The sequence below is a fragment of the Conger conger genome, chromosome 4, assembly GCF_963514075.1.
Source record: "Conger conger chromosome 4, fConCon1.1, whole genome shotgun sequence".
Classification (NCBI taxonomy): domain Eukaryota; kingdom Metazoa; phylum Chordata; class Actinopteri; order Anguilliformes; family Congridae; genus Conger; species Conger conger.
In genome coordinates, this window is record NC_083763.1 from 65,844,868 (window position 1) to 65,869,481 (window position 24,614).

Genomic DNA, 24,614 nt, shown 5'->3' on the forward strand with positions numbered 1-24,614 from the left:
GACTCCGTTAACAGCTTCAGTCAGATGTGCCGTACCATGTGCTGATTCGCCCGAACAGCTCACTGAAGAAAGGGTCACATGGGACAGTACAACTGGGTCAGTTTACAGTAGAGGGGCACTCTAGCCAACCTGCGGAGGGATCTAATGATAAGTTAGCCAGTCCTTTCGAATATTCTCGTAGGGCTCTCTGCAGGATCTCCTAAATCTTACCTCTCCCTATGAATTGTTTGAATTGGACTTCTTCCAGCGTCCCTGATAAATGACCGGTTAGCCTAACTTTTAGGTTCCCTTTTTGATAGCATGGCTGGAGTTCAGAGCGTTGAAGCAGACCAGCCGCTGCAAAGCTATGGTACAATTAGCTTGGAATTGCAGTGCGCTCTCTTACCATGATGATGTCACTTTGAGAGAAAAAAAAACAACATTCGGAGGTGAAAGGCTGTGTAATCTAACGCCCTTTATATGAGCCCCCATGGTGTACTTTTCCTCCGCTTTGCATACGGGACATTGGTAAATGATGTAAATCGAGGACACGCACGTTGCCACTGAGGTACTTACCGTAAAACCACAGTACTCCACTCCAGGGTGAAATTACCCCCTCGCTTTGGGAGAAAATGGCTGCCATCGATCTGTCCCTCAGAGCCCCCTGACTGAAGAGTGTGCGCCCTGCTCCAAAGACTCAAGAGCTCTGGACAAGGAACAGAGATGGATTGATTGGTTCTCCTCTGTCATCTGTGAGTGAACTGTTGAGTAATTAGACTTGTTAGGTGTCCCCACGCACCTAGGTCATTACGGAAACATGTGCACTTCAGGCCCAATCAGCGCCGTTGGTGACAGGCCACGGAGAACTACACACGTGTTCCTGCTTTAAAAGAAATGACCTCACTCAGGCATGCCAGCGCTGTCATGTAGTGCATGGGGGAGTCGATTCCTGTAACTCCATAATAAAAAAGGGCTTTATACTCCCCACATTGTTATTTATGGCGTCAGAGGAAATAAATGAGGATTGCTGGACCAAAAAAAAATAAGACCTGCAAACGGTCCCTTGGATGTCAAAATGGTTCCCAAGCAAGGCTGCGCAGGAAAAAACAGAAAAGTACACAGCACCCAGTTTATGGCTTTGCTGTGAGAGACTTTATACAAACAACTGTGTCAGAGCGAGAGGCCTTAGCTTTAGCTGTACTGGATATTACAGTGTCTCGATGCGTCCTTGTTTCTTCTGCAGAGTCTTTCTCTCTTTATTGAGTGTTTATTGCCTTACTGTACTGTATAGCACAGGGTCAGCTCTGCTCATTCACAGTACAGGATGTCTAACAACATAGCAGATGTAGAAGTTAATGTGTGTGTATGTGAGTGCTTGTGTGTGTGTGTGTGTGCGTGTGGTGTGGTGTGGGTATGTGTGTATGTGTATGTGTGTGTACATATGTTTAGTACTGTAAATGTGCGGTTTTTGTGTGTGTGTGTGTGTGTGAGTTTGCATGTGTGCTGTGTGTGCATGAGAGAAAAACTTAAGGCAAGAAAAAGGCCCAGTCAGAAAGTCACGCACTTCAAATACCAGCACAGCATTTATTTTTCCAGCTGTACATTTTTGTCAGAGAGGAAGAAATGTGTGTTTGTTTTCTCTCTGTCCCGGCCAGGGCAGGCTGGGGGGTCCGACAGCCCTGTGACTCATTTTGATTGGCATTTGAACCATCTGAAGATGTTTGTGACCCAGCTCGAAGAAGAACAATAAGGCCCCTCTCTGATGACTTGGCCCAGAGACAGAGTCCTCCAACTATTACAGCAACATTCAGTCGAGTGCTACAGTCCATTGCAAATAATTCTTTTGGCAGGGGAACTGGCCCTTAGACGTTGGGGGGAGGTACCCATTTTAGTCAAAATAAAGCAAAAGAGAGGAAGTCACTGATTATGAGTCACGTATATTCATTATCTCATACATTTCGAAGCTCTGTTGGAAAGTTAGTGAAAGGAAGGTTTTTCCACATTAGCTGACTCAAAACAAATGTGGCCTCTCCACTCCAGCACCAAGTCAGTAATGTTGTCTGCAGTTCATTCAGAATTACATGAGTGGATGACTTGTCATGTTCCACTTGGAATTAGGTAATAAGCAGAACAGGCACAGCTATGGTAAAATTGCCTGTCCTCCTGCATATTTAGTTAATTCAGCCAATGGCTGTGGGTCCTTTGTTAATCCAGGAGAGCCCATCCTTGCACGCATGTTCTCTGTCTGCTAGTGCTGCTTGCTTAGCTGCTTTCCATTGACTGAATGTTGTAGCCTTTGCATCCTTTTCATGTACATCAGGTGCAGGAGCGCTCTAAATGCCAGTAACGTGCAATCAGACAGTTGAATGATTCTTACATTGGGGTTGGTACAGCCAATTATGCTCTTTTTGCAGGTTGGTTACTCAGTGGTAGTGCGTTGTTACATAGGATTAGATTTGGGACAATAGAATATAAATATAACATTATCTGCTATCAAAATATCCCTCTTTTTCTGAATCTGTCGGCTTGTACGCATTCTATGACATTTATTCTGGTGGGTGTGTATGTTCTGATGAGTGCTCTTGGTTGAACGTGACGGTCACTGGTTAATCCAACGTTGGGTGAATGCTCCTGGTGTTGATGGTGGAGGCAGCCTGGGTTATGTAGGGCCCATATCTACTGGCAGTGATGGCCTCTCATCTATTTTACTCCCTGCACCCAGCAGTATGATGGCAGTAGCCTCCTCATGCCAGAATTGTGCAAACACTGAGGTGTATATATTACAGTGAATGGTGAACATAGTCATCCTTCCTGGAGTAGACGCAGTCACGCGTCTCCTGTCCCAACCACAGTCCATCCCATATGGAGTGCTTTATCACATGAGATCCCTATGAAAACAGCTTGACACTTTTCTGTAACCAGTTCCTTCCCTAGCATGTAGACTAGTCATATCAAAGAGATGCCATATTCTGCTTCCATCCAGATTCAAAGCCTATGCTGATCCTCCTTTACTTAACCTCCCACAAATTCCATCCTTGCTCTCAGGTCTCTAACCTCAGAAGGCCCTCTACCACAAAAAAACAGTGCCTCCCTGTCCAGGAAGGCACCGTTATTTAGGGAACAGTAGGAAAAATCCTGCGGTCATTTTGCTAGGTGTCCCAATTCCGAGCCCCCATCCCCCATCCCTGGGCTGCAGAGTGCTGGTCTGTGCGTCTCCATTGCCCCCCGTGCTGGATGCTGGTTTTTACTGGAGACACAGAGCTTGTTTGTTTTGCCACTATAAAAGCAGAGGATCCCACCCATGAAAGGGGCTCACTGGTGGTGGCGCCCCAGGAGGCCGGGGGAAGCTGTGTGCTTTGTTTAGTGGTGGAGACATAATGAAAACTCTTTCAGATCATTTATTTACTTTGGGGTAAAATATAAATGCGCAGATATGTCATTATGTGTGCCGTAGACATGACTGATTGGTCAGACTAGTGTTTGGATGTTGGGTAGGGAGAGGGGGGGGGGGGGGGCGTACCAAGACCAGGATTACTGAGGGGTGTCTCCCTGTAGAAGGTAGGGGTCTGCTTCCTCCGCTGTGAACGGACAGCACGTTCTGCCTCTCTTCTTTTATCTGCGGGATCCAGAGACTATGTGAAAGGGGATACCTGCCCCCCTCTGTGCAGAGGAGCAGAAGAAAAAGACTGAATTAAAACAAAATGGATGCTGGAGAATCTGAAGGGCTGCATTGGCAGACGTAGATGCACAGATTGCTCCAGAGAGAGGGGGGAAAAAAGGTTTTACTATTTCTGTGTAGTCAAAGCCAGCAAGCAGGATCAGTGCTCCCTTTGCGGTTTGATAATGGCTTAGCAGTACTTTTGAACTGTAGCTGTTAAGTGGCTATGGTGTCTGTCTGTGATGTGAATCCCCTGCATTTATAAGTAATCCCCTGGTGACTCGATCACAAATTGTACCATAGAGCTGTTGAAGAGAGCATAACTAAACTGTCGACAACAGAATCTATCAATAGCTTAAGAAGAGCATTTGAGTGAGCAGATTTTATTTGAAAGATAGCACATATGTAAATGACACACTGTGATGGGCATGCTTTAGGGAATATTGTATAACTTCACTCTCAAAATCACTTCTCTGGAACTGCTTGTAATATTTTGGAACTGCATTGCCAGTGACAGGACGAGGATGTCAGAAGATTAACGGCCGGCAGCGTGCAGGAGGAATGTTGTTTTCTTCTTCTCGAAAAGTGACTTTTGGCTCAGATACAGAGGCAGAAAAAATAGGAGTGAAGTGCACCATAGCTGCGTGTGTGAGTCACCGGCATTGGAGCGGGAGGGAGCAAGTGCCCGGAGGTAATCAGCTTCACGCACGCTTCTCCTCCACACATGACTTTTATTTCTTCTGCTGCCTCTTAATGGGCTGCCAAGCTGCTCAGCCGGCCCATGAGGGCCTGGTTCCTGTTGACACCTTTTGTTCTTTCTTAGAGTCAAACAATAAGAGAGTATTTCGTTCGTGAGTCTAAAGTATGGTAACCTGCCTGTTGACGGACCAGTTAGGTTGAATAAGTAATATCCTTGTTTCAGTTTTGATAGTTGAGCCTTCAAAAAAACATGATCGTGTATGAACATTTGCAGATGTATTTAGATGTTGAAGTCGAGACAAATATGTGAACTGTCACATGGATCCAAAATAAAGCTGCTGTTCATTTCAATGTCAGTTGCATTCATTTGAATGTATTTAGTGAAATACTTATATTTATACTCCCATACAATGCTTTATAAACCTTTTCTAAGTTGTTCTGGGTGAGAGTATCTGCTTAGTGAATGTATTGTAATGTAAGTGTATTCATCCAAAGCCTGTCTCTGTGAACAAGCGCAGTGAAAGTCACTCACGGAGTCACGTTACTGGCCCGTTCATTTCACTCATGCAATTAGAGGAGAGAGTTTATTTCCTAGCCTTCAGAGCCCCCTTTGGACTGGCTCTGATGTTGAACAGAAATTGCCTTTTGATTTTTTTCCCCCCCCACCTTTGTCAAACCACACTTTGGTTATTGCATGTGTCACAGAATCAAAGACAGGGGGACTGTTTGCCATTCCAGCGGACTTTTAAATCCATATATGAACCATATGCCCGCGAGTGGTGCCGCCTCACGCAACGCCGCATTCATAAACCGAGCTGGAAGCATCAGCGCAGGCTCCACGCCCCGCTTGAGATGTTTGTTAAGAGAACGAGCGGCTGCATGCGCTCATGTCTGTGGGGCTGCGTCCCCTGACGAGACGGCCGTGCCTCACGAGCCTCCCGTCGCCCCGCGGGGTGAGACGCTGGGGGTTTTCGGCCCGTCGCGTGACACGATTGGCCGCGGCAGCGGCGCTCTCTCCTCCTCTCCTCACGCTACCCTCTTAAGAATCACGCGCTTCGCTCTTCCGCGGAGGCGTATGGTTTCCATCACTCGCAATAAAAAAAGATGGAGCCTGAAACAGGCCACACATGCGCCAGGAATGGTGTCAGTTTCCCCGGAGCTCGTTGCCATCATTTGAACCTAGAGGCCCCTGGAGCTCCCCCAGAGCTCCCCTCCCCTTCCTTCCAGATGATGTCATGCAGGTAGAGACTCTACTGGACTATTATGTGCCTGTTCTGGATGATCAAAGCCTCAGAGAGGCTTAGCGAATAACCGCAAATCATCAGGTGATCCCGGGCAGAACCGTCGGTGTGGAGACTGAGGGTCAACGCAGTGCCCCTCCTCCCCGCCCCCTCCCGACCCTGGAATTCTGGGCTTTTGGGTTTAATTACCTTTAAGCCCAATGGCAGTGCAGTCCTGCCCCACGTAAGTGATTCAGAGCCTGCGTAATGAGAAGCAGAGGCTATTCATGGCACTGCCAACAACCCAGCCTGCCATCCCTAAATGCCCCCTTTGGATCCATTCACAGAAATGCTTTACGTTGCTGCAGATGAGAAACACTCACACAGCACACAGTTTCACAACAACATTAGGCCTTTGGTCAAAGAATGAGCCGGCTGTAAAATTTTGAACACTTGCTACGTAACCAGGCTGATTGTAGTTAGCAACAAAACAAGTCAAACATAAAATGCCCAAAATAGCAGCCGTACATGTTTTCTATTTCAACTATTGCCATGTGTGTCCTCAGTGTCAGGGAAGCAGCGTTGCAAAGGAGATATTTACTGAAACATTATTTTCCTTCAAATGTTTGTTGTTTCTCCTCCAACTTCCCATTTTAGCTCTTGCAATAATGTATCAAATGTTCTTATGAAAACGTATTTCATGTACACTCAGTGAGCAGTATTATTAGGTATTCATTAGACTAATTTTTTTAACTTATTAAGTCTTCTGCTGCTTTAGCCTATCACTTAGAGGTTTGACGCGCTGTGTGTTTGGAGATGCTCTTCTGCATGCCACTGTTTTAATGCGTGGTTATTTGCGTTACTGTCACTTTCCTGTCAGCTTTGACCAGTCTGGCCCTTCTCCTCTGACCTCTTTCAACGCATTTCTGCCCACAGAACTGCTGCTCACTGGTAGTTTTTTGTTTTTCGCACCATTCTCTGCAAACTCTAGAGACTGTGGTGCATGAAAATCCCAGGGGTTCAGCAGTTTCTGAAATCCTCAAACCACCCTGTCTGGCACCGACAATCATTCCACGGTGAAAGTCACTTAGATCACATTTCTTCCCCATTCTGACATTTGGTCTGAAAAACAGCTGAACCTCTTCAATGCGTTGCCATTCTTTTATGCATTTAGCTGCTGCCACATGATTGGCTGATTAATTGCATGAACAAGCAGGTGTACAGGTGTACCTAATAAAGTGGTCTGACATTCAGTCAGCGATCTGACTCAGCTCCTTAGCACCCTGCCAGCTAAGCCTGCTCACGAGTCTCATGAATTCACTGTGGAGATTCAGTTCCAGTGCCTCGGCACACCGAAACAGTGACTGCCCCCGTTTTCCCGCCGGGCCCGGGCCACGCTGTGGGTTTGGTGAGGCGTGGCTCCAAAAACATGTTGCCTCAGCTCAGACTTCACAGAGTCTCCTCTGTTACCATGAGGGTTGCTCTCTTTACTTTTAACAAATGCAGTTATGTTCATTTTCATTTCTGTGACCAGAGGAAGCTTGGTTTACGGTTTTGCTTTAATATTAAGTGTAGGCCAAAAGCATTGTCGGCCATGGAACAAAGCAATGTTCAACGTAGATCAGTGGAAAGTTCTGGCTCGGGTGTGATTGAGGATTTCTATGTGTTTGTGTGTGTTGTGCTTGTATGTGTGTGTGTCTGTGAACGTGCTCATGCATGTGTGTGTGAGTGTGTGTGTGAGTGTGTGAGTGTGTGAGTGTGTGTGGGAGTGTGTGTGTGTGTGTGTGTGAGTGTGTGAATGTGTGTGTGTGTGTGTGTGTGTGTTTGTGTGTGTGTGTGTGTGTGTGTGCGTGTGTGTGTGTCTGTCTGTGTGTGTGTGTAGAAGCTGCTCTATTTTCTCAGTAAAATATGGAAGACAGTCTTAAATGCATAATGCTCCTATAAACCGTTTGGATATAAATGGGGATCATATACTTTCATTTCAAACAAAGGACATTTTTTATATAACATTATTGTTCTGTGTGTAATGGCAACCAGCCAATCCGTTTTTCTTTTCTTAAAGTCTGTGGTCGCCATATCCTGGATGTTGGTTGTTTTGTGGTTTGGCCAGCAGAACTAAACTATAAGTCCAAGCATTTGATTGAAGTACAGATGAACAATAAAGAATGGCTCTGCAATTACATCTGGAACAGACAGCCCCTAATTTGAACAAAGATGGATAGATAACAGATTGCCATACAACTGTCAAGAAGAGGAATGGCATTGGGATTTTATTGACTTTTTAACTGTTTGAGTGATGTCTTTAAACCATTACTATTATGTTGTGTTTTTCTGTTTACTTCATAACAAATAATCACAAACAGGGCAGATTTTATATAGGGGTTATATCACAGTCCCAGTGTGGGGTATGTCACAGTCAGAGGGTATGGGGTATATAACAGTTCCAGTGTGTGGGGTATATCACTGTCCCAATGTTTGGGTCCTGCATTCTATGTATATATTCTCCACAGACCTACACATCTGTGAGCATGCACAGAAAATAATGGTAGGATCTCTTCGTCAGAGACAGATGTTGCAGCCCTAACATTTTCCCGGGGGATCCGAAGTCGGCAGAAATAATCTGGACCGCTCCGCACCGAAAACTATAAATAGAAAACGTGCTGTTATAGGGGTCCACGGTTCTGCAGTCCCATCCCATTTGTGGCGAGGCCTGATGAGATTCAGCTGTTTGCCGAAACCGTGGACCAATGCCCTCGTCTCTTTTATGACTGGGAGTCGATGGCAGCGGGGTGCCGTGCAGCGGTATTCAGGAAGGACGGGGATGTCTTGAATTAGCCCAGGCTTAAGGGCCAAAGAGAAAGGGGAGAGAAACCAGAGCCAGGAGTTTGGAGTTTGGATGTCCGAAGCTGGGGGAATTGTGGGTATGCATGTGCTCGGCAGAAGAAGTGGAGCGAAGGAGGAAGGCAGAAGAGTTTGGCCTAAGTTATCCGTTATTACGGAAAGTCAGAGAAATGCTAGCACATGCAGTGCTGACCTCTGTGTTGAACTTGGCAGGTGGTTCGCTCTGTTTCGTTTTGTTTCTCTGGGGCCAGGCTCCCTCTAGCCGCCTTTTAGAGAGGAACAGAGGACAATCACAACATGGCTTTTTTTTTTAGCTCCCTACGAAGCTGGCTGTTTCACCTTACAAAAGAAAATGCTTTGAAAAGTTGTTTTTGCAAATTAAATCAGCACCAAAACAAAACACTTTCCATCTACAAAAAGCAAACATTTGAAGTAATTTACATGAACCAAACGATGGTGGTTTGGACAGGAAGTGTAGGAACATAATCATTTAAAGAGGACACAGTGGGTCTCTTTTCACAGGTGTCTGTGTCACATCAACAGGCTTGTGAAGAGGCCTGGTGTTTGTTGACACGAGCAGCACTAATAGGATCCTTCAATCGATGGCGGACGTAGTTGGGAGTCCAGCGTTTGTCACAACAGGCCGGTCATCGGCACTTGATTGATCCAGGATGCGTCCTGCAGGAAGACAAACAGTAAGGCCTCACCATCTGGGCCACGACTCGCCGGGAAGCAGATGAGAGAAGTCCAGCTGCCTGCGTGAGCGGCCATTACCGCCGTGGGCCGCTCCCGTCAGGAACAAGGAGCAGACATTTCCCAATACGCGTGGAACCAGATTAGAAACAGAAAAGGCAGAGGAGTGGGTTGTTTTGTTTTTGGAATGTGCTACATACTGGCTGCCACCCCACGTTTTGGGTTGCCAGCTGTCTCCAGCGTTCCGCAGTAAACTTAAGCAGAGTTCACGCAGAGTGCAACACTCCGGACATACTGCATGCTGTAAGTCATGGGCTTGGACTGCAACACCGTAGTCATCTAGTCACCCAGTGTATACAACTGTTATAATAGCTTGTGATCTCACTTACACATTGTGTGAAAGCACTACCAAACCATGTGGTGCATTCATTGTGTGGCCTGACCAGCCAAAGCCAAAGACCAGAGATTTTGACATTAGGTCAATGCTAGATACTGTAGTATTGACATTTATACACACAGATCTGGTTTTCCACAGCAGCATGTCATTAATCTCTGATTATAATTAATCTAATAAGAACTAAAATATTGTTTCATATACTTAATATGAATGAATGTTGCTGAAGTAGGTTGGTTGTTAATTATTAGCGGCCATCCACACTTTCCAAACTCCCTGAACCTTACCCAGTGTGTAACTAGACCCACACATCAAAATCGTTTTGCTGTTTAACAGGGATATTTTTTGGCGGTAGATTACCCGATTAAAAGTTTTAATGGGCCACCAACTGCTTCTAAATTGAGCAGTTGTGGATGCGATTCTGGTATCGGACATGTGCTTTGGATTTTGTGAATGGCTCAGGTATGTGCTGCAGTGAGAGGCGCTCCAAGACAAAACAGATGTGGGGCCAAGACAACCTCGTGCACAGGTGCAATCTCCCTGTCCCGCTTTCCTGTCCCAGTTGTGCGCAATCAGTGTTAGCAACAAAACGACACAGGTGGAACGTCCCGGGGTCAGAAACCGAAAGTCCTGCCTTGTGTTTCTTCTAGCCATGAACTCAACCAGCTGATTTCACTTTACTTCTACCTTTTGGCTGAACAATTCAGGTGGTTGGACTAATATGGGGGTGTCTGTTACTCTCTTAACCTGTTTTTTTCCAAATATATTGGCTAGGACTGATAGAATGCCACAAAACTGTTTACAGAGCATTCACCTTAAAGTCTGTTTCTTTATGAACTCTATAGCTGTGTATAGCCATGTACAGCCGCTGTGTACTCCAGTCATATTGGCTAACATGGGTAGAATACCATGAAGCTGTTATGTCTCTTTTTTAATGATGTGTATTGCTGTGCTCCATTTAGTCAGTGATATAGATCAGTTTTCAGCTGAGCACCAGAATGTTTGTTATTTCAAAATTCATTCCATTTCAAACATAAGCAATAGCGAATAAACCCAAGGTTATTGGTCGGGCAGTGACCCACAGGGAATAGTGTGGTTGTCTGCTTGCGGTGTTTTATACTGTATAGTGGTATTAAACAGACTGTGTATAAGATCATCGGTCCTCAATGATGCATTGTTCTATAAATGTGTGTAAAGTGTGTAGTCCTCAAGTTAAATGATAAATAAATGCCATTACCATCTACATCAGATGAAAAGACACATTTTCATCAATTACCTTGATAACTCTATGGAATTATGGAGATTATGGTAATGCCCATGAGAGTGCTGATGATAATGATGAAGATCATGCTTATTCTTGTCTACTTTTAATTTGAGCATTGACAGATTAAAATGTTTACATATGTAACATTATCATTGCTGTATAACTTTCAGTGTTCAAATGGTCCAAATAATCACCAATATAATATATTAACAAATAGTGACCTGAAAGAGATAAATAGCACTGCTTCAGATTTAAGATTTAGTGTTGAAATATTCAGACACTGAGACCTGCATGTTTTGCTCTTCTAGAAAGTAAACACATAAATGCTTATTAAATGAACCCCACATCAAATTAAAGTCTTAGCATCCAATATACAAAAGGAGGATGACTACATCCAGAAGGTTTTCTTTGTATTGTCGTGGAAATTTCCATTCCACAGCATTCCTAGCACTGGGCATGCAAGGGAGTTTTTATTTCAGGTACACGAGAAAAAGGATTTTCTTTTTTTCTCTTTTTCTGACTTCCTGAGTCAAAATGAACTGCAGCTGTTTTACCAACAGCACTGCAGACCTCAGCACAAATCTGTCCGTGAAATAATGTGGGGAACTATCAGTGAACGTCTCGCTAACTTAACTCGGTCCCCCTTCCCTTCAGCCACTGCTCGGGAGGAGTGCAGCCCATGGGGTGGGGTGAATGGCTCCTGTGTTTCATTATCTGACCACTTTTCTAGAGAGCATTTGCATATTTTCTTGGAAATACCAAGTGAAGTGAAAGAATGCTCATGCACATGCACATTGGGATCTTGTTATTCACTGTTAACTATGATGATGAATTCCTATTTATTTCTTCTGCCATATTTCTGGAGTCTGTACCGTGCACTATATTTGGTGTGAATGGTCTCACTTAGTTGCCTAAACTACACACTGATTTATTGAGCCCTGCCATAAATCAACTGTGAGGTTATTTTTTAACTCAGTGCCTCAGATTTTTTGGGCCTGGTTGACCTGTAGATTCAGGAATTTGTCTTTATGTTTGTATCTTAAAGACTCTCTTACTGTGAGATGTCTACCTGGCCCTCTGTTGCTTTGATTCACAGTAAAGGTGTATAAAATATGTTTCTTGTTTGGCATGTTACACGTTTTCATTAGTTCTCAGATTAGGTTTTCTAGCCCTCTTGGATGATGACATTAATATTTCAAAGCAAAGCTGCTTTAAGAAAATAATTGTTTGAAGTACTCCTTACTGGAATTTCTCATGAGGTAATGTCCTACAGTACTGCCAGGCATACAAATAAAGGTATGGCTCCCATGTACTGTATCACTGTATACATTTTTTAGGCTTATTAATGACATCTCTACACTGAATGTGTAGACTCTAGAAGAATCTAGGTTTTTTGCACACAAAAAAAGATTTGTCTTCATATACTTATGTGGCATAAATAGGTTCATGGGTCAATGCCATGTCATACTTTTCATTCATATTGAACTGCGGACACTTGTCTTTGAGTATTACCTTCACGTGACTCAGTATCGATCTGCAGGCAGTCTGCAGGGACGGAGAGTACATGTTTCAAAGAGCAGCCCAGAACAACAAACAAATCCGTGAGGCATCCAGCCTCACCGGAGTGCACAGCGGCCTGTTACTGGTGAAGCGCATTCCTCTCCGTGCTGCGTACAAACGCCCCCCGAGTCTCTCCCCCGTTTGGGAAAAAGGGAGCAGGAGGGCATGGCGGCGCTCTTAATTAAAGCCAGAGGGGCCTGTTTACATTTGACGGTGGGGACGGGGGGACATGTGAGAGAGGCTGGGGGCCTCTGCAGGCTGCTGCGGGAGGGTGCGTGAGGGCCCGGCGTGTAAACAGGGGGTGCTGGGGCTTGTTTTCCCGTCCGGGGTCCCGCTGCACATGGGACCGCCGGCCGCTTTGTTGTGGGCGCCAGGTTGTTTTGCCAGATGTGCTGGCCCAGAGCTCATAGTCCAGGCCCCCGAGAGCTTCCCCCTCACTGCAGCGAGCCCGAGGAGCTCTCCTGGGACTGGGCCTGGCCTCTGACCATCTGAGGCAGATTACGGCACACGTCCAGAAGAGGAGGAAGACCCTGCCCGACTCCTGAGGAAAAGGTGCTCCCTGTAGCAGTGTGAGCTGGAAGAGCATATTCGTTGTCCTGGCAGAATTACATTGAGAAACTCTTCAGTTTTGCCTGGCCCGTGGCCTGATGTCTTACCTCATGCTGAAATAGAATGAAGAATACTTTATGCTCGTAGTGGAGAAAGATGTCAATTCCATGGAGACATTTGAATTTTGAATTGTAAATTCTAAGTTCCTCTTATTTGGTCTCTGTCTAACCATTACGCTTACATTGGGAAGTACCAAGAGTTTCACTGACAAGTAATACAGCAGAAACAGAGTTTAATATAATGGTTATTTACTCAAATATTTCTGTGCTCCCATGGGCAGTAACAAAAACTTTTATGATTAAATATTTGATATTCATCAAGTTAACATTAGCGGTGCGTGGGAAGGCAGTTCCTGTGTACCCTGATCCCTGAATTCAGTTGAGAACCACCCGTTCATTTCAGGGAACGTGCCGTTTAATCAAAGAAAAACAAACATAATTAATCTGCCGCTGTATTAGAAAACATGTATTTTTTTCTAAGCCATAGTGTTATGACACAGGAAGCTCAGCTTGTTGCAGCCAGTTAAAACATTTCTTGTGCAAGTGACGAAAACCATAGATTGCTTCATATTACATTTTCGTATCAGATGCAGGACATGGGTGCTTGCCTACCAAATGCAGTGAATAATCGAGGCCGTAGATCCTCCCTACTTCCGTCCTTCATGAGAATTGAATCACCAGCTCAAACCTCTGGCACTCAGCCCCCCTGACCTGGAACGAGCTACAGCACCAAGTGTTTTATTGAGCATTACATGATAGTGTGATGAAAACTCTGTGTAAGCATGTTGGATGTGCATTTACAGTATACACTGTAGCTCTTGTGTTTATTTGTCTCTTACAGTTTGCATTTCTTATTGTATAAATACCCTTATAGTAAACTGTTTAGCACTTTCTATGCTGTGAGATGCCCTATGTTCCCTAGTCTATTTATTGATTTATGTCAGATTGGTTGTTTGACTATCTTAGCTATCTCAGCTTGGGTATATTTTTATGTTGTCACTGATGTACTCTCTGATTCTGTGTCAATTGGCTTGTTCTTGCTGAAATATGTACTATGCAGGTAGTCTTGCCATGTAGTTACAGAGCATTATTGAAATTGATGAATAGCATGCATTAATAAACATTTCTCTACCCATGATCATGTGTTGTTCAGATTGAGATTGTGTTGTATGTTGAGTGTCTGTGGAAAGTTTAGAACTCAGAGTTAGCTCATTTATGAAGCAAAAATGTATTGTCATGTCAACTCTCTTAAAGAGACTTCAGTTGCTCATGGCCTTGTATGGGCCTTGTAACATCAACCACAGATACAGTATATAACTAAAACTGTAGTATAAAATCTCTAAATTTTATTGAAACCTTAGTATGTCTTCTTCACTCTGTGGTGAGGATAATCTATAACTGACTGAAAAGTGAGCAGATTGACAGTTTGCTTAAATTCAGTAAAACGATCTCAAGAAGACGATCGTAGCCACACCTTCACCTGCTTCTCTGATTCAGATCCCTTTTGCAACATATTCATTTGAGCTCAAAGTTGAATTGCTTGAATGCAACTCAACTTTTCTTCTTCATATTATATTAGCACTTTTTTGACGTTCCAGTTTTGATTGAATCCAGAACGGAAACTGCTGCAAATTTGTACATCTTCCAGTATATTTGAATGCTTTCTAGTTTTGGTTTCCCGCCGTCCAATTTACCAGGAATGTTTAAAAACACATTTTACGGATGTCTAAATCTTTCAAAGAAGAAAGCAGGAATAAAAAGGTGGGCATGGAATTTAATAATGCATTAAACTTGCATTTAAATCACATTTAAACATGCGACATAGACCGACAACAGACTTTGGCAGATTTATTTGAAATATGCATGGTTTCTACCGCTATCTAAGAGAGTAATTGAATGTGTGGTCCATTATTGATAATTAAACAAGCACTGGGGCCATTACTGACCATGGCCAGAAGACCTCTGAACACCTCTCATATGGCTAAGCAAACATAGCTGTCTAAGCAGTGTATGGTCCCCATTTCCTCCCCACTGCTGGAGCTATCATTGCTGAAACGTTCCTGAGGTGCTCCAGAGTCTGGGATGGGGGTGGAGGGCTTTTGGGACCTCAGAATCATGCCATGTCATGTTTTCATTGTAACCACATTTATGCTGCACTCAGAGAACTGTCCATGACCATTTCATATGCAGATGGATGTGGGCGGTAGGTCATTGTTTGAAAGCTTAAAAAAAAACTTGAAGAGGAAATGGAACTTCATAAAGAGAATTACACTGCAGATGTCTTTTGATTTTGGGCAATTGCAGGATACTCCGTTATTCTCTGTGTAACAACTGGATGGTTATACATATTTTTCTTAGACATAACCTTGAGTTGACCTAGAGAGGGGGCCCCAATGGCTGTCACAGCAGCCAGGTGAAGATTATGTTGCAGAAGCTGTGCTCAACGTCAGCACACAGAGTGCTGGCCTCTCATAGAGTATACCTGGGGAAAAGTGATTTATATTGGCTTCCGTCACTATGGTGATTTTTTACTTTTATAACATTAATCACAGCAGAGCACTTTGTCATGTGCCTTATCAGATATCACCACTGTATTTTGTTAATGCTCCTGAGATCACGGCAAGCCCCCCCTGCCTTCTCTGCATTGCTTCCTACATTTTTCAGGTGCATAATTTTCATTTATGCTGTCTTTGTTTAATTTATATAGTATTTTTGTAATACTAACAGCTATGTTGTTCGGGTAGCACCTGATGTGGATCTTACTGTATGTAGCATTCAAAAGACATAATAACTTCCTCATAAACACTGTCACAAGCAAACAAAATTATATTACTGGCTTATACCAAATTGTTTTCATATGAGATGACATAGGCTGTTATATCATGTTATATAGTGTTACAATGTTTATCATTATATGCTTATTTTCTTTGTTATCATCAGATAATTTATGTATGCTTATGTTACGTTTGATAATTTCCATATGTTATAAACGTGTATGAAGTCTCACTTGAAATGAATTCCGTTGCCACCATGTTGATGTAACCAGTGTACATTTTGCTAACAGCTGAAGCAGGACTGTTGGAGATACTGTACAAATTATTTACTGTATTCTTTTTTGTTGCATTTTATAGGAATTCAAGAGGGAACCCAATGCACCAAGTGCAAGAATGACTGGGCATTGAAAGCCGCCATTGTACTGCTGTATGTCCTGTGTGCCTTGTTAACTATAGCGGTAGCTATTCTTGGATATAAAGGTAAGCACTACTTGCTTGTTCTTTTTAGTTCTTTTACATATATACTGTATATGGTACTTAAAGATACTATGTCCCAAAAAAATATGAAATTATTATGCTGTATATATTATAAGATGTTCTTATTTTAGATCTAGTTTCAAAGGAGACCTATTTGGGCTTATTTTACCATTGTATTCTTGGAAATTGTAGGCTTACAATGAAAATATATATTTGTGTGGGTACCCTATTAAAAGCAATACTTTGCTTATTACTGAACGGGCATCAGTTCAGTTTAGCAAAGAAGTCTTGCCTGTTTGCCATTCAGTGCAAGGTATACTTAGCACATATTACTGTAAGTAGTATGGGAGGGCAGAATGTGTGTGAAAGAGTGTCATTTCAGTAGCACCTAATTGGTATGATGCTGTATTCTCTGAGATCCTTGAGGATACTTAGGAACTGCACATAACTGTGCAGCATAATTAAACATGGTCAGTCGAAGTTGAAGTTGAACACAGAAATTATGGATTGAGTGATGGCATAAACCCGACATTATAATAATTGTATAATAATAATGTTATGGGAGCTTGTCTCCATGATGATGGGTTGGCTTTCCAGGAGATCACACTGCAGGTTGGGAATTTGCTGATGGTGAACACAAGTTCAGATGACTAAAGCTGGATACACTCTCACATTTAACACCAGTCTTTTCTAAATCACTAGTGCTTCAGTGCCCAGAAAAATCGGTCAGCAAAAGTACAATTACGGCAACAGAAACAGACAGAAAATAGATTCATTCTTACAGTGAATTATTTGTTAATGCTTTAGTATTTCATTCAGTTTTTTTATTTAATTGTCATTATTTGATAATACTGTGTAGACTGAAACAAACAGTACAGTTAATCCACTGATGGTTGAGCTATCAAAGTGCCAGTAGTTTGGTAGGAATGTCCTTTCTACGGAATGTTTCCTGGATAGACTTTAGTATGTGTTTAGACTATATCCAGATAATATATATCAGACTGACTGTTGCGTAGAGCTCTTCGTAATGTTCTAGCGCCTGATACAAACCAGCCTGGCTTTGTCACGGAGGCAGGAAGTATTGCAAAACTGTTTTCCTAGTAACCATAATAAAATACTTGCTTTTTGTGCCTTCCTAACTTTTAAACATTTGACATGAATTTGTGCAAAAAATGAAGAGTTAAGCAGTGCAGCTGATATTGTTGCTAAGAAGGTATACAGTGTTTGTTTGGACTCTACATCCTGCCAGGAAAAAACAACTGTTGCTTGTCCAGCTCCACCATATCATAATGCTGTCTGTCGGAGGTGTGTTTGCAGTTTTATTTCCCCCTTTATTCTAATACTGGCCCCCCAGAATTGCACCGGTATTACATAAACAGTGAATGAAAATGTCTGTTTCTCGCTAATTAAGTGTGGTTAAAACTTTCTTTTAAAAAAAGTCTGGAAACTCTGACCGGTCACACAGCTGCAAAATCAGAAAACATGTTACAGTTCTTGCCACTTTTTCCCGAAAAGCCAACTTTAGCACAGTGAGTCAGTGTGCTCTTCGCCTGTCTCTTTCATGTGCAGCCATTCCTTACCGGTCACAGACAGTTACTGCCCCTGGGGCTTACTGTCCACTTACCCCAGCGCCCCGCCCTACTACAGAAGCCCCTTTCCAGACTCTCACTTCCTGGAATGCACCCCCGGCCTGCTATGGAAACTTCCTGGTACTCACCGGGCGCACACTGATTAAAAAAAAAATTCAACTTAGAAACTGAACCTGAATGTTGGTAGGAGGGACAGTCCCAGAATGTTCTAGTAGGATTCCGTTAAACATTCCCATATGTCTCTTCAACTGTTAAAGTAATATCTTTGTGGTTTCTCTCTTCTGCTTTTCAATGTTTTTTTCTTTTCCAGGATGGCTCTTAATGGCATGCATTTAAATTGCACTATGGTGTTTTTGCACACGTTTTCAGGTTTAGAGCGTGTGGTGTATAGAACATTAGAGGTATATATGCCCGTTCCGCTCTCTTCCTGTGCTCTTCATGCCACCATAATTCCTACCAGATGAGGAGTGAACTAACAACAAGTCTTGCAGAACCCACTCTAACAGGGATTTTATGGCTTGGTAGCAATTTGCTGTCCTGGCAACCACAGGCCCAGCCCACATGTGCAGATGTGGCCGTATGATTCCTGTCTGTAGTGAGACTCAACGCTTATGTACATACACATTATGCACCAAGTGCAAAGTAACCACTGCCAATTCCACCTCAACCCCATTCCCCCACCTCCACCCCTTTTACCTCCCTGGCTTGCAACACGCCATCCGATAATCTGCTCCAGAGAATTCACAAATTCCATAATATGATTCCAGAGTCTTTAGCTTGATTTATGTTTTATTTAGATTCCATCAAAGTGAAAGTTGCCTTGAGCATTACTTTGACTAACGCGGTCCAAGGACACTGTGGTCTGCCTCCCTCACACGCAGCTGCTGCTCCTGGCTGGAGCTGGTCCTGGATGCATAACGAGGGAGCGAGAGGGGCCGCCTCAGCTTTCAGTTCACAAACACCGTTTATATGTGTCGGCATGGTAATCCAGCCTGGTGTAAGGCACATGTCTCAGTATGTTCAAAAATGCACAGAAGGTAGTGAGTGTGCTACAGAACATACGGTATGTATGTACTGTAGAATGCAAAGCTTGCTTTATTCTGTGTGTGTGTGTGTGTAGGCATGTGTTGATATATGTATGTAGTGTTCTGTATAAATCAAATCATTGTTCCAAGGAGATAGGCTGTGTACATATTATCGTAACATCAATGAAATTGGCAGTAATTGGGTGTAATATGTTTAGGACATATATGTGCATATTAAAATGTACTGCTTTCAGCATACACTGCCTTTTATAATTTACTCATAGATTGCTTTTTAAACAAGGGTCCACATAACATGAGCAATCTTCAGTCCAATAACATTCACTTCATTTTTCTGCTGTGTTCTGCACTCCAGCTGTTTACATGGGATTCTCTGTTACATTATGACATGTAAACTTTAGATGAGTGAAAATAAACAGTGGCATAAAAGCTGTGTGTGTCAGGAGAGATGCCACTCAAGCCTTACAGCTGTGGAGCAGCTGGCCATCAGGAAGGGGAGGGTGTCACAAAGTATGTGTAAGAGGCCAAGGATATAACTGCATGGATGTGCGTGTGTGTGTGTGTGTGTGTGTGTGTGTGTGTGTGTGTGTGTGTGTGTGTGTGTGGAGGTGATTCATATGGTGCTGTGATATCTCTTGATAGGTGACTTTGAAGGGGATATTTTAATATTGGACATGATGATGCTATCGAACAAGATAGCATCATGTTGCCCCCGTCTCTCTTAGGGAGCATTGGTAAACAGTTTTTCAGATTAACTGTTGTTTGTGAAATTTTGCTATGTCAGGCAAAGAGGATGATACTTCCTATTTGTATATATACTGTATATAAAATGCTTCCCTAAGTGCAGTTTCTGTTCCTATTGTTTAGTTTCCCAATTCATGCGTGGTCTTGGGACATTTTTCATTGTAAAAATTTGTAATAACATTCCTGAGATGTGATGCTATTTCAACCAGTAGAACATACTCTGAATTGCTGACATTTCACAAATGTTCAACATTTCTTTTCCATGTTTTCTGTTTGGACCACATGATATGAGGTGATGCAGTAAATCCCCCATCTCAAAGCCGCTCATTTCAGTCCTTTATTATCAGATCAGCCACATCATTATGTCTTCATACATAATATTCTACTTTTCTTTATGAACATGATGAACATGGACATGATATTAGTTGGGGGGGGGGGGGGGGGCACACCGCTGGATCAAATGGGGTGTAGTTTGGGGTAAATGACGACTCCTTGAACTAAAAGATTTTGCGGCATACTTGCCAAAATATTGTAAAGATACACAATACAATAAGGTTGGGAGTCATCATTATCATTTAATGTTGATGTAATTGTGCCTGCCCCTGTCCCAAGAGGGTGCTTTCAAGTAAGGCTTAAGATAAGCTCAAACGTCAGATACATTAAGGCTAAAACACAACCGCCATTATTATTATTACGATCATCAGTTTTCAGTAATCACAGGGCAGGCTGCGTTTTACACCGGCCCCTGGGATAATTGCCTTAATCTGTTATCACAAGGCTCAAAGCGAAGGCCGAAGCAAATAAGCCATGTTTAAAAATAGTGCACTAACACAAGCCGTATTACCCACACGCATATAAAGGGAGGGTGGAGGTACCCAGATGCTTTCCCTGTACACTCTCAGCTCCCTCATGCTCCTCGACATGCCTTTGAAATGGATATGTGTGTTTAGTTTTTTTCCCCGCTGCACGTTATTACAGTTTCTTTGGTTCCACCAGCCCCGGTCTTGAATAATAACATCAAATGCCTTGCTTTTTTTTTTTTTTACAAATGTTTTGAATGTCACAAAGGCCCATGCCACTGATACACTGATAAGTAAAACACAGCAGCCACAGGAAAGATAAATAAATATAAAATGTGTTTTCAGTTCCAAGGGCCAGAGCCCAGAAAGAGCATTGTTGGGACAGAAGGGTGACAAATCCCTCAGCTTTCACACCAACATGGCGTCTGCCCACTCCAAGTCTGTGAGTACCAGTGGCCAGAACAGGCTTCTGTCTGCTGACTGGAACAACAAGCAGAATCACAGCAGTTCTCCTGCCTCAGTGGCCTGGAGCTGAGACCACACATCCCACTAACTGAGGATCTTCAATTTTAAAAAAGCTCTTAGCCTACATGCAACTGGACAGTATTCTCGCCAAATGTATTCAGGATCTTTCCTAGACTAAATATTGAGGGGAAACAATGGCATCTGTATTGTTGGAAAACCAGAATGGAAAGAACGGCAGTTTTATTGGTGAAACCCAAAGCTCCCATGAGCTGTGATTTCATACATAAAAATCCTATTCTCTCATATTCTCTCATATTCTCTCATATTCTCTCAGAAGTCGCATAGTTTAATGATAAAAATGTTCTGCTTGCAGCTTCAGTGACATAAGTTTACTGTACTTGGTGTATCAGAGCTTCATTTCTGTAGGCATACAACAACAACAACAACAACAACAAATTGCATATAGTTTCCTGGATAGAAGGATTGAAGCACCCAATGTGTGTGAGAGCAAACAGTCATTCTTTGTGGTCGAAGAATGACTCATTGTTGATTTAGCCCTTCAAAGACCATCTCTTATTTCCAGTTACTGTAGATTAATTTTAGTCCTCGTGTTATGGTAAGTAAATTACTGCTCTGCATGTTTGTTCCATGTAATTGGAGAGATCTTAACCCTCCTCTCTGCGTTGTCCGAGGGGATACATTTGAACTCCATTTGTTTGCTTTTTAATGATGTTGCACTTAAGAGTACAAACTCATCTGGATCCTGTCCTTGCAACAGACAATAACAGCGTCATTCAGAGTATACATTTACAGGGCAAAGAGAAGTATGTGTAAACAAGTACAGAAAACATGCAGGTCATTTTTTTCAATGACACTTTTCAAGTTTTTTTCCATTCTTACACCAGAGAGTTGGTATTTGCAGTGTTTTTGGTTGGTAGTAACAGGACGTATTGTTGCTACACACTCACAAGAATGTTCTCTAAGTAACCATAGAGATAGATCACGGACAGGTAGAAGCATGGCAGCTGTCTTTGGCATAAACATATTGAAGGATGCACTAGAGACTGCTTTTGACAAGGGGGTTGGGGGGTCATGCAATGTAGTGGATCTGTGACAGAGGAACTTCACTATGGACACAGTTAAGATGGTGTCCTGGGGAGGGGATGAGGACCGAGGTTCCCCAGGATTCCGGTCACATTCCAGAGGAAATTAAGTACTCAGTCTCCAACGGGGGTGTGAAGACCCTCTCTGACACAGTGTCTGCCAATGTCAGGTTTCCTTTTATCTCTAGTTTTATTTCTTACCCAGGACCCCACTGGTCGACTTCCTGTCTCTCAACATCCCTCTGCATACCTCCCCCCTGGCCTTTGTGCCGCCACAGCCCACCCCCAACCCAGAGGGACCTCGCCCTGGGCGGCATTGGCAGCCATGAGTTAAACGGGTCATGACTGAGGATGACATGCAGTGACACCGCCCAGAATCAAACTGTTAGCATTCTGCCTCGGTTCCTGCAAATGGCAGGGCGGGACCTTTAGTGCTTCTGACCAGATCTATCGCCCACAGTGTGACCCCAACGTGACTTATGCCTCATGTCTGCACACGTCTGTCACCATTAAAAAAGGAATCCTTTAGTTTTTAGTTAAAAAAGCTTAATTTTCCACTTTGGTTAAAAAAAAGGCTCCATTACAAAATGCATATAAATATTACAACAAATAATAATAAATAACAGACATGTTATGCTTGAGGTGATATAGTAGGCTTTCTGATACTCGTGTTCCTGTTTGCATATAAAACTGGAACTGTAAAATATCTTTTAAAATGAATTTTCCTTGCCCCTGTCTTAAACCACTGGCTCGATGGCACTAAAATGAGCTACGGGCGTATAGGTAAAATCATCAAGTATTAAGCTTCATTCTGATTTTCATTTTCTCTTTCTGTCTTGTATTTTACAGTTGTCCAAAGGGTAGAGACTGTGAGTGCGGACATGGTGAACTATGTGGACAAGATCTCAGCTGTGGAGACAGACTTAAAGAAGCTTGGTGAGTTTGACTAAATGGCCAACCAAATGCTGTAATGATGTCCTGTGCTACTATGTGTCATTTAACTGCAGAAGAAAACTGTTATCTTTTAAAAATAAACTTGTGAGACCAGAAGAACTTGAAAATATGATGCTGAATCAAATTTAGTAAATAGAATAGTACATAAATTAAATGTAAATTTAAAATGCATGTTTTCTTCGATACTTGCCCTGCCTTCGGCTAAACTGCATGGTAGTGCGAAATGAGTAAATGAGCTGGAATTCAAAGTGACACATCAACACAGCTACACAGCAAGAAAACAGGAAAGGTTGTGCCTTTAGTGAATTTAATAATTCTGTGATCCAAGTTTCAGTTCCCACTCTCATAGATTGATGGGCACGTACACCACAACTTGATGACATATAGATGTTATAGTGCCCTTCTTCAGTATATTTGTATCTGTTATACTGTACATCCATGTTGCATTGAAAAACTGTTGAATTAAGGCGCGGTGTGCAGACTATCTTTTTTCTTTTTTTCTTTTTATTCATTGACTTCTTCTTTAGTTTGAGTTGAGCGCATTGTCCTGTTGTCATAGGTATTTAATCTTCCCGTAAAAAACATTGCCATCGTGTGAATGTTTGCTTTGGTCTTCATCCCTCTGTCAAGACGATCAAGCTGGGGAGAAATCGGAGAATGCCACCACTGAGATGCAGGCCTTCAAGTCCAACATCCAGCTGATGCAGAGGCAGCTGAGCGACATCGCTAAGAAGGCCAACAGCAACAAGGTGGCCCTGGACAAGCTGCAGGACGCCGGGGAGAGCATGCAGAGCAGCCACAGCTCCCTGCAGGGCCTGCTGGACAGCAACGCCGACATGATCCGCAACGTGAATGGCACCCTGCTCACCTACAGCGGCTACATCTCCAGCTTGCAGGAGGACACAGCCCGGCTCCAGGTCGACCTGCAGGGCCAGGTGAGGGTCCAGAGCCAGACGCTGGTGGGCATCAACAGCCTCAACCTGACGCAGGCCCAGCAGAGGGGCCTCATCAGCGCCCTGCAGAAGTCTGTGGACGACACCAGCCAGGCCATCCAGAAGATGAAGAACGACTTCCAGAGCCTGCACCAGACGGCGCGGCAGACCCGCTCCGATGCCGACTGGCTGAAGGAGAAGGTGCAGAACCTTGAGGCCGTGGCCACCAACAACTTTGCCCTGGCAAAGACCAACAACGAGTCCCTGGAGGACTTGGGCACCCAGCTGTCCAGCCTGGCCAGCCAGATCCAGAACACCTCGGTGCTGACAGAGGGGCACGACCAGAGCCTGCGGGAGCTGATGGATGCGCAGAGGGACCACGACAACGTCACATCGGCCAAGTTTGATGGCTTTGAGCTGCGGCTGGATCACTCCGAGCAGGACATTGACCGCATCACGGGCAACATCAGCTTCACCACCCAGCTGCTGGGCGCCATCAACACCAACCTCAATGACCTGCGCACCTGCGCAGAGACCGTGGGCCGCCACTCCGACTACCTGCTCAACCTCAACAACAGCATGGCGGACGTGCGCGCGGACACCAGCACCCTGCGCTCCCAGCAGGACGTCCTGTCTGAGCGGCTGGACAAGGAAGTGACCAGCCTGTCCATTGTCATGGAGGACATGAAGCTGGTGGACAGCAAGCATTCCCAGCTCATCACAAACTTCACCATCTTACAAGGTACACACATCTTCTGCCGCAAGTGCATGTGCACACTCTTAGCAAAACAAAGACAAGGCAAGACGACTAGTTATT

At 43.6% G+C, this 24,614-nt stretch overlaps 1 protein-coding gene across 2 annotated transcripts in view; it reads left to right on the plus strand.

Annotated features, from left to right (window-relative positions):
* The window catches only part of colec12 (collectin sub-family member 12), a 46,531-nt gene that overhangs the window by 18,275 nt on the left and 3,642 nt on the right, over positions 1-24,614 (plus strand). For both annotated transcript variants that reach the window (XM_061239215.1, XM_061239216.1), the window contains 3 exons: positions 16,048-16,170; positions 22,761-22,847; positions 23,496-24,539. In XM_061239215.1, the coding sequence (XP_061095199.1) occupies positions 16,048-16,170; positions 22,761-22,847; positions 23,496-24,539 (1,254 nt within the window). The remainder of the gene's footprint in view (positions 1-16,047; positions 16,171-22,760; positions 22,848-23,495; positions 24,540-24,614) is intronic.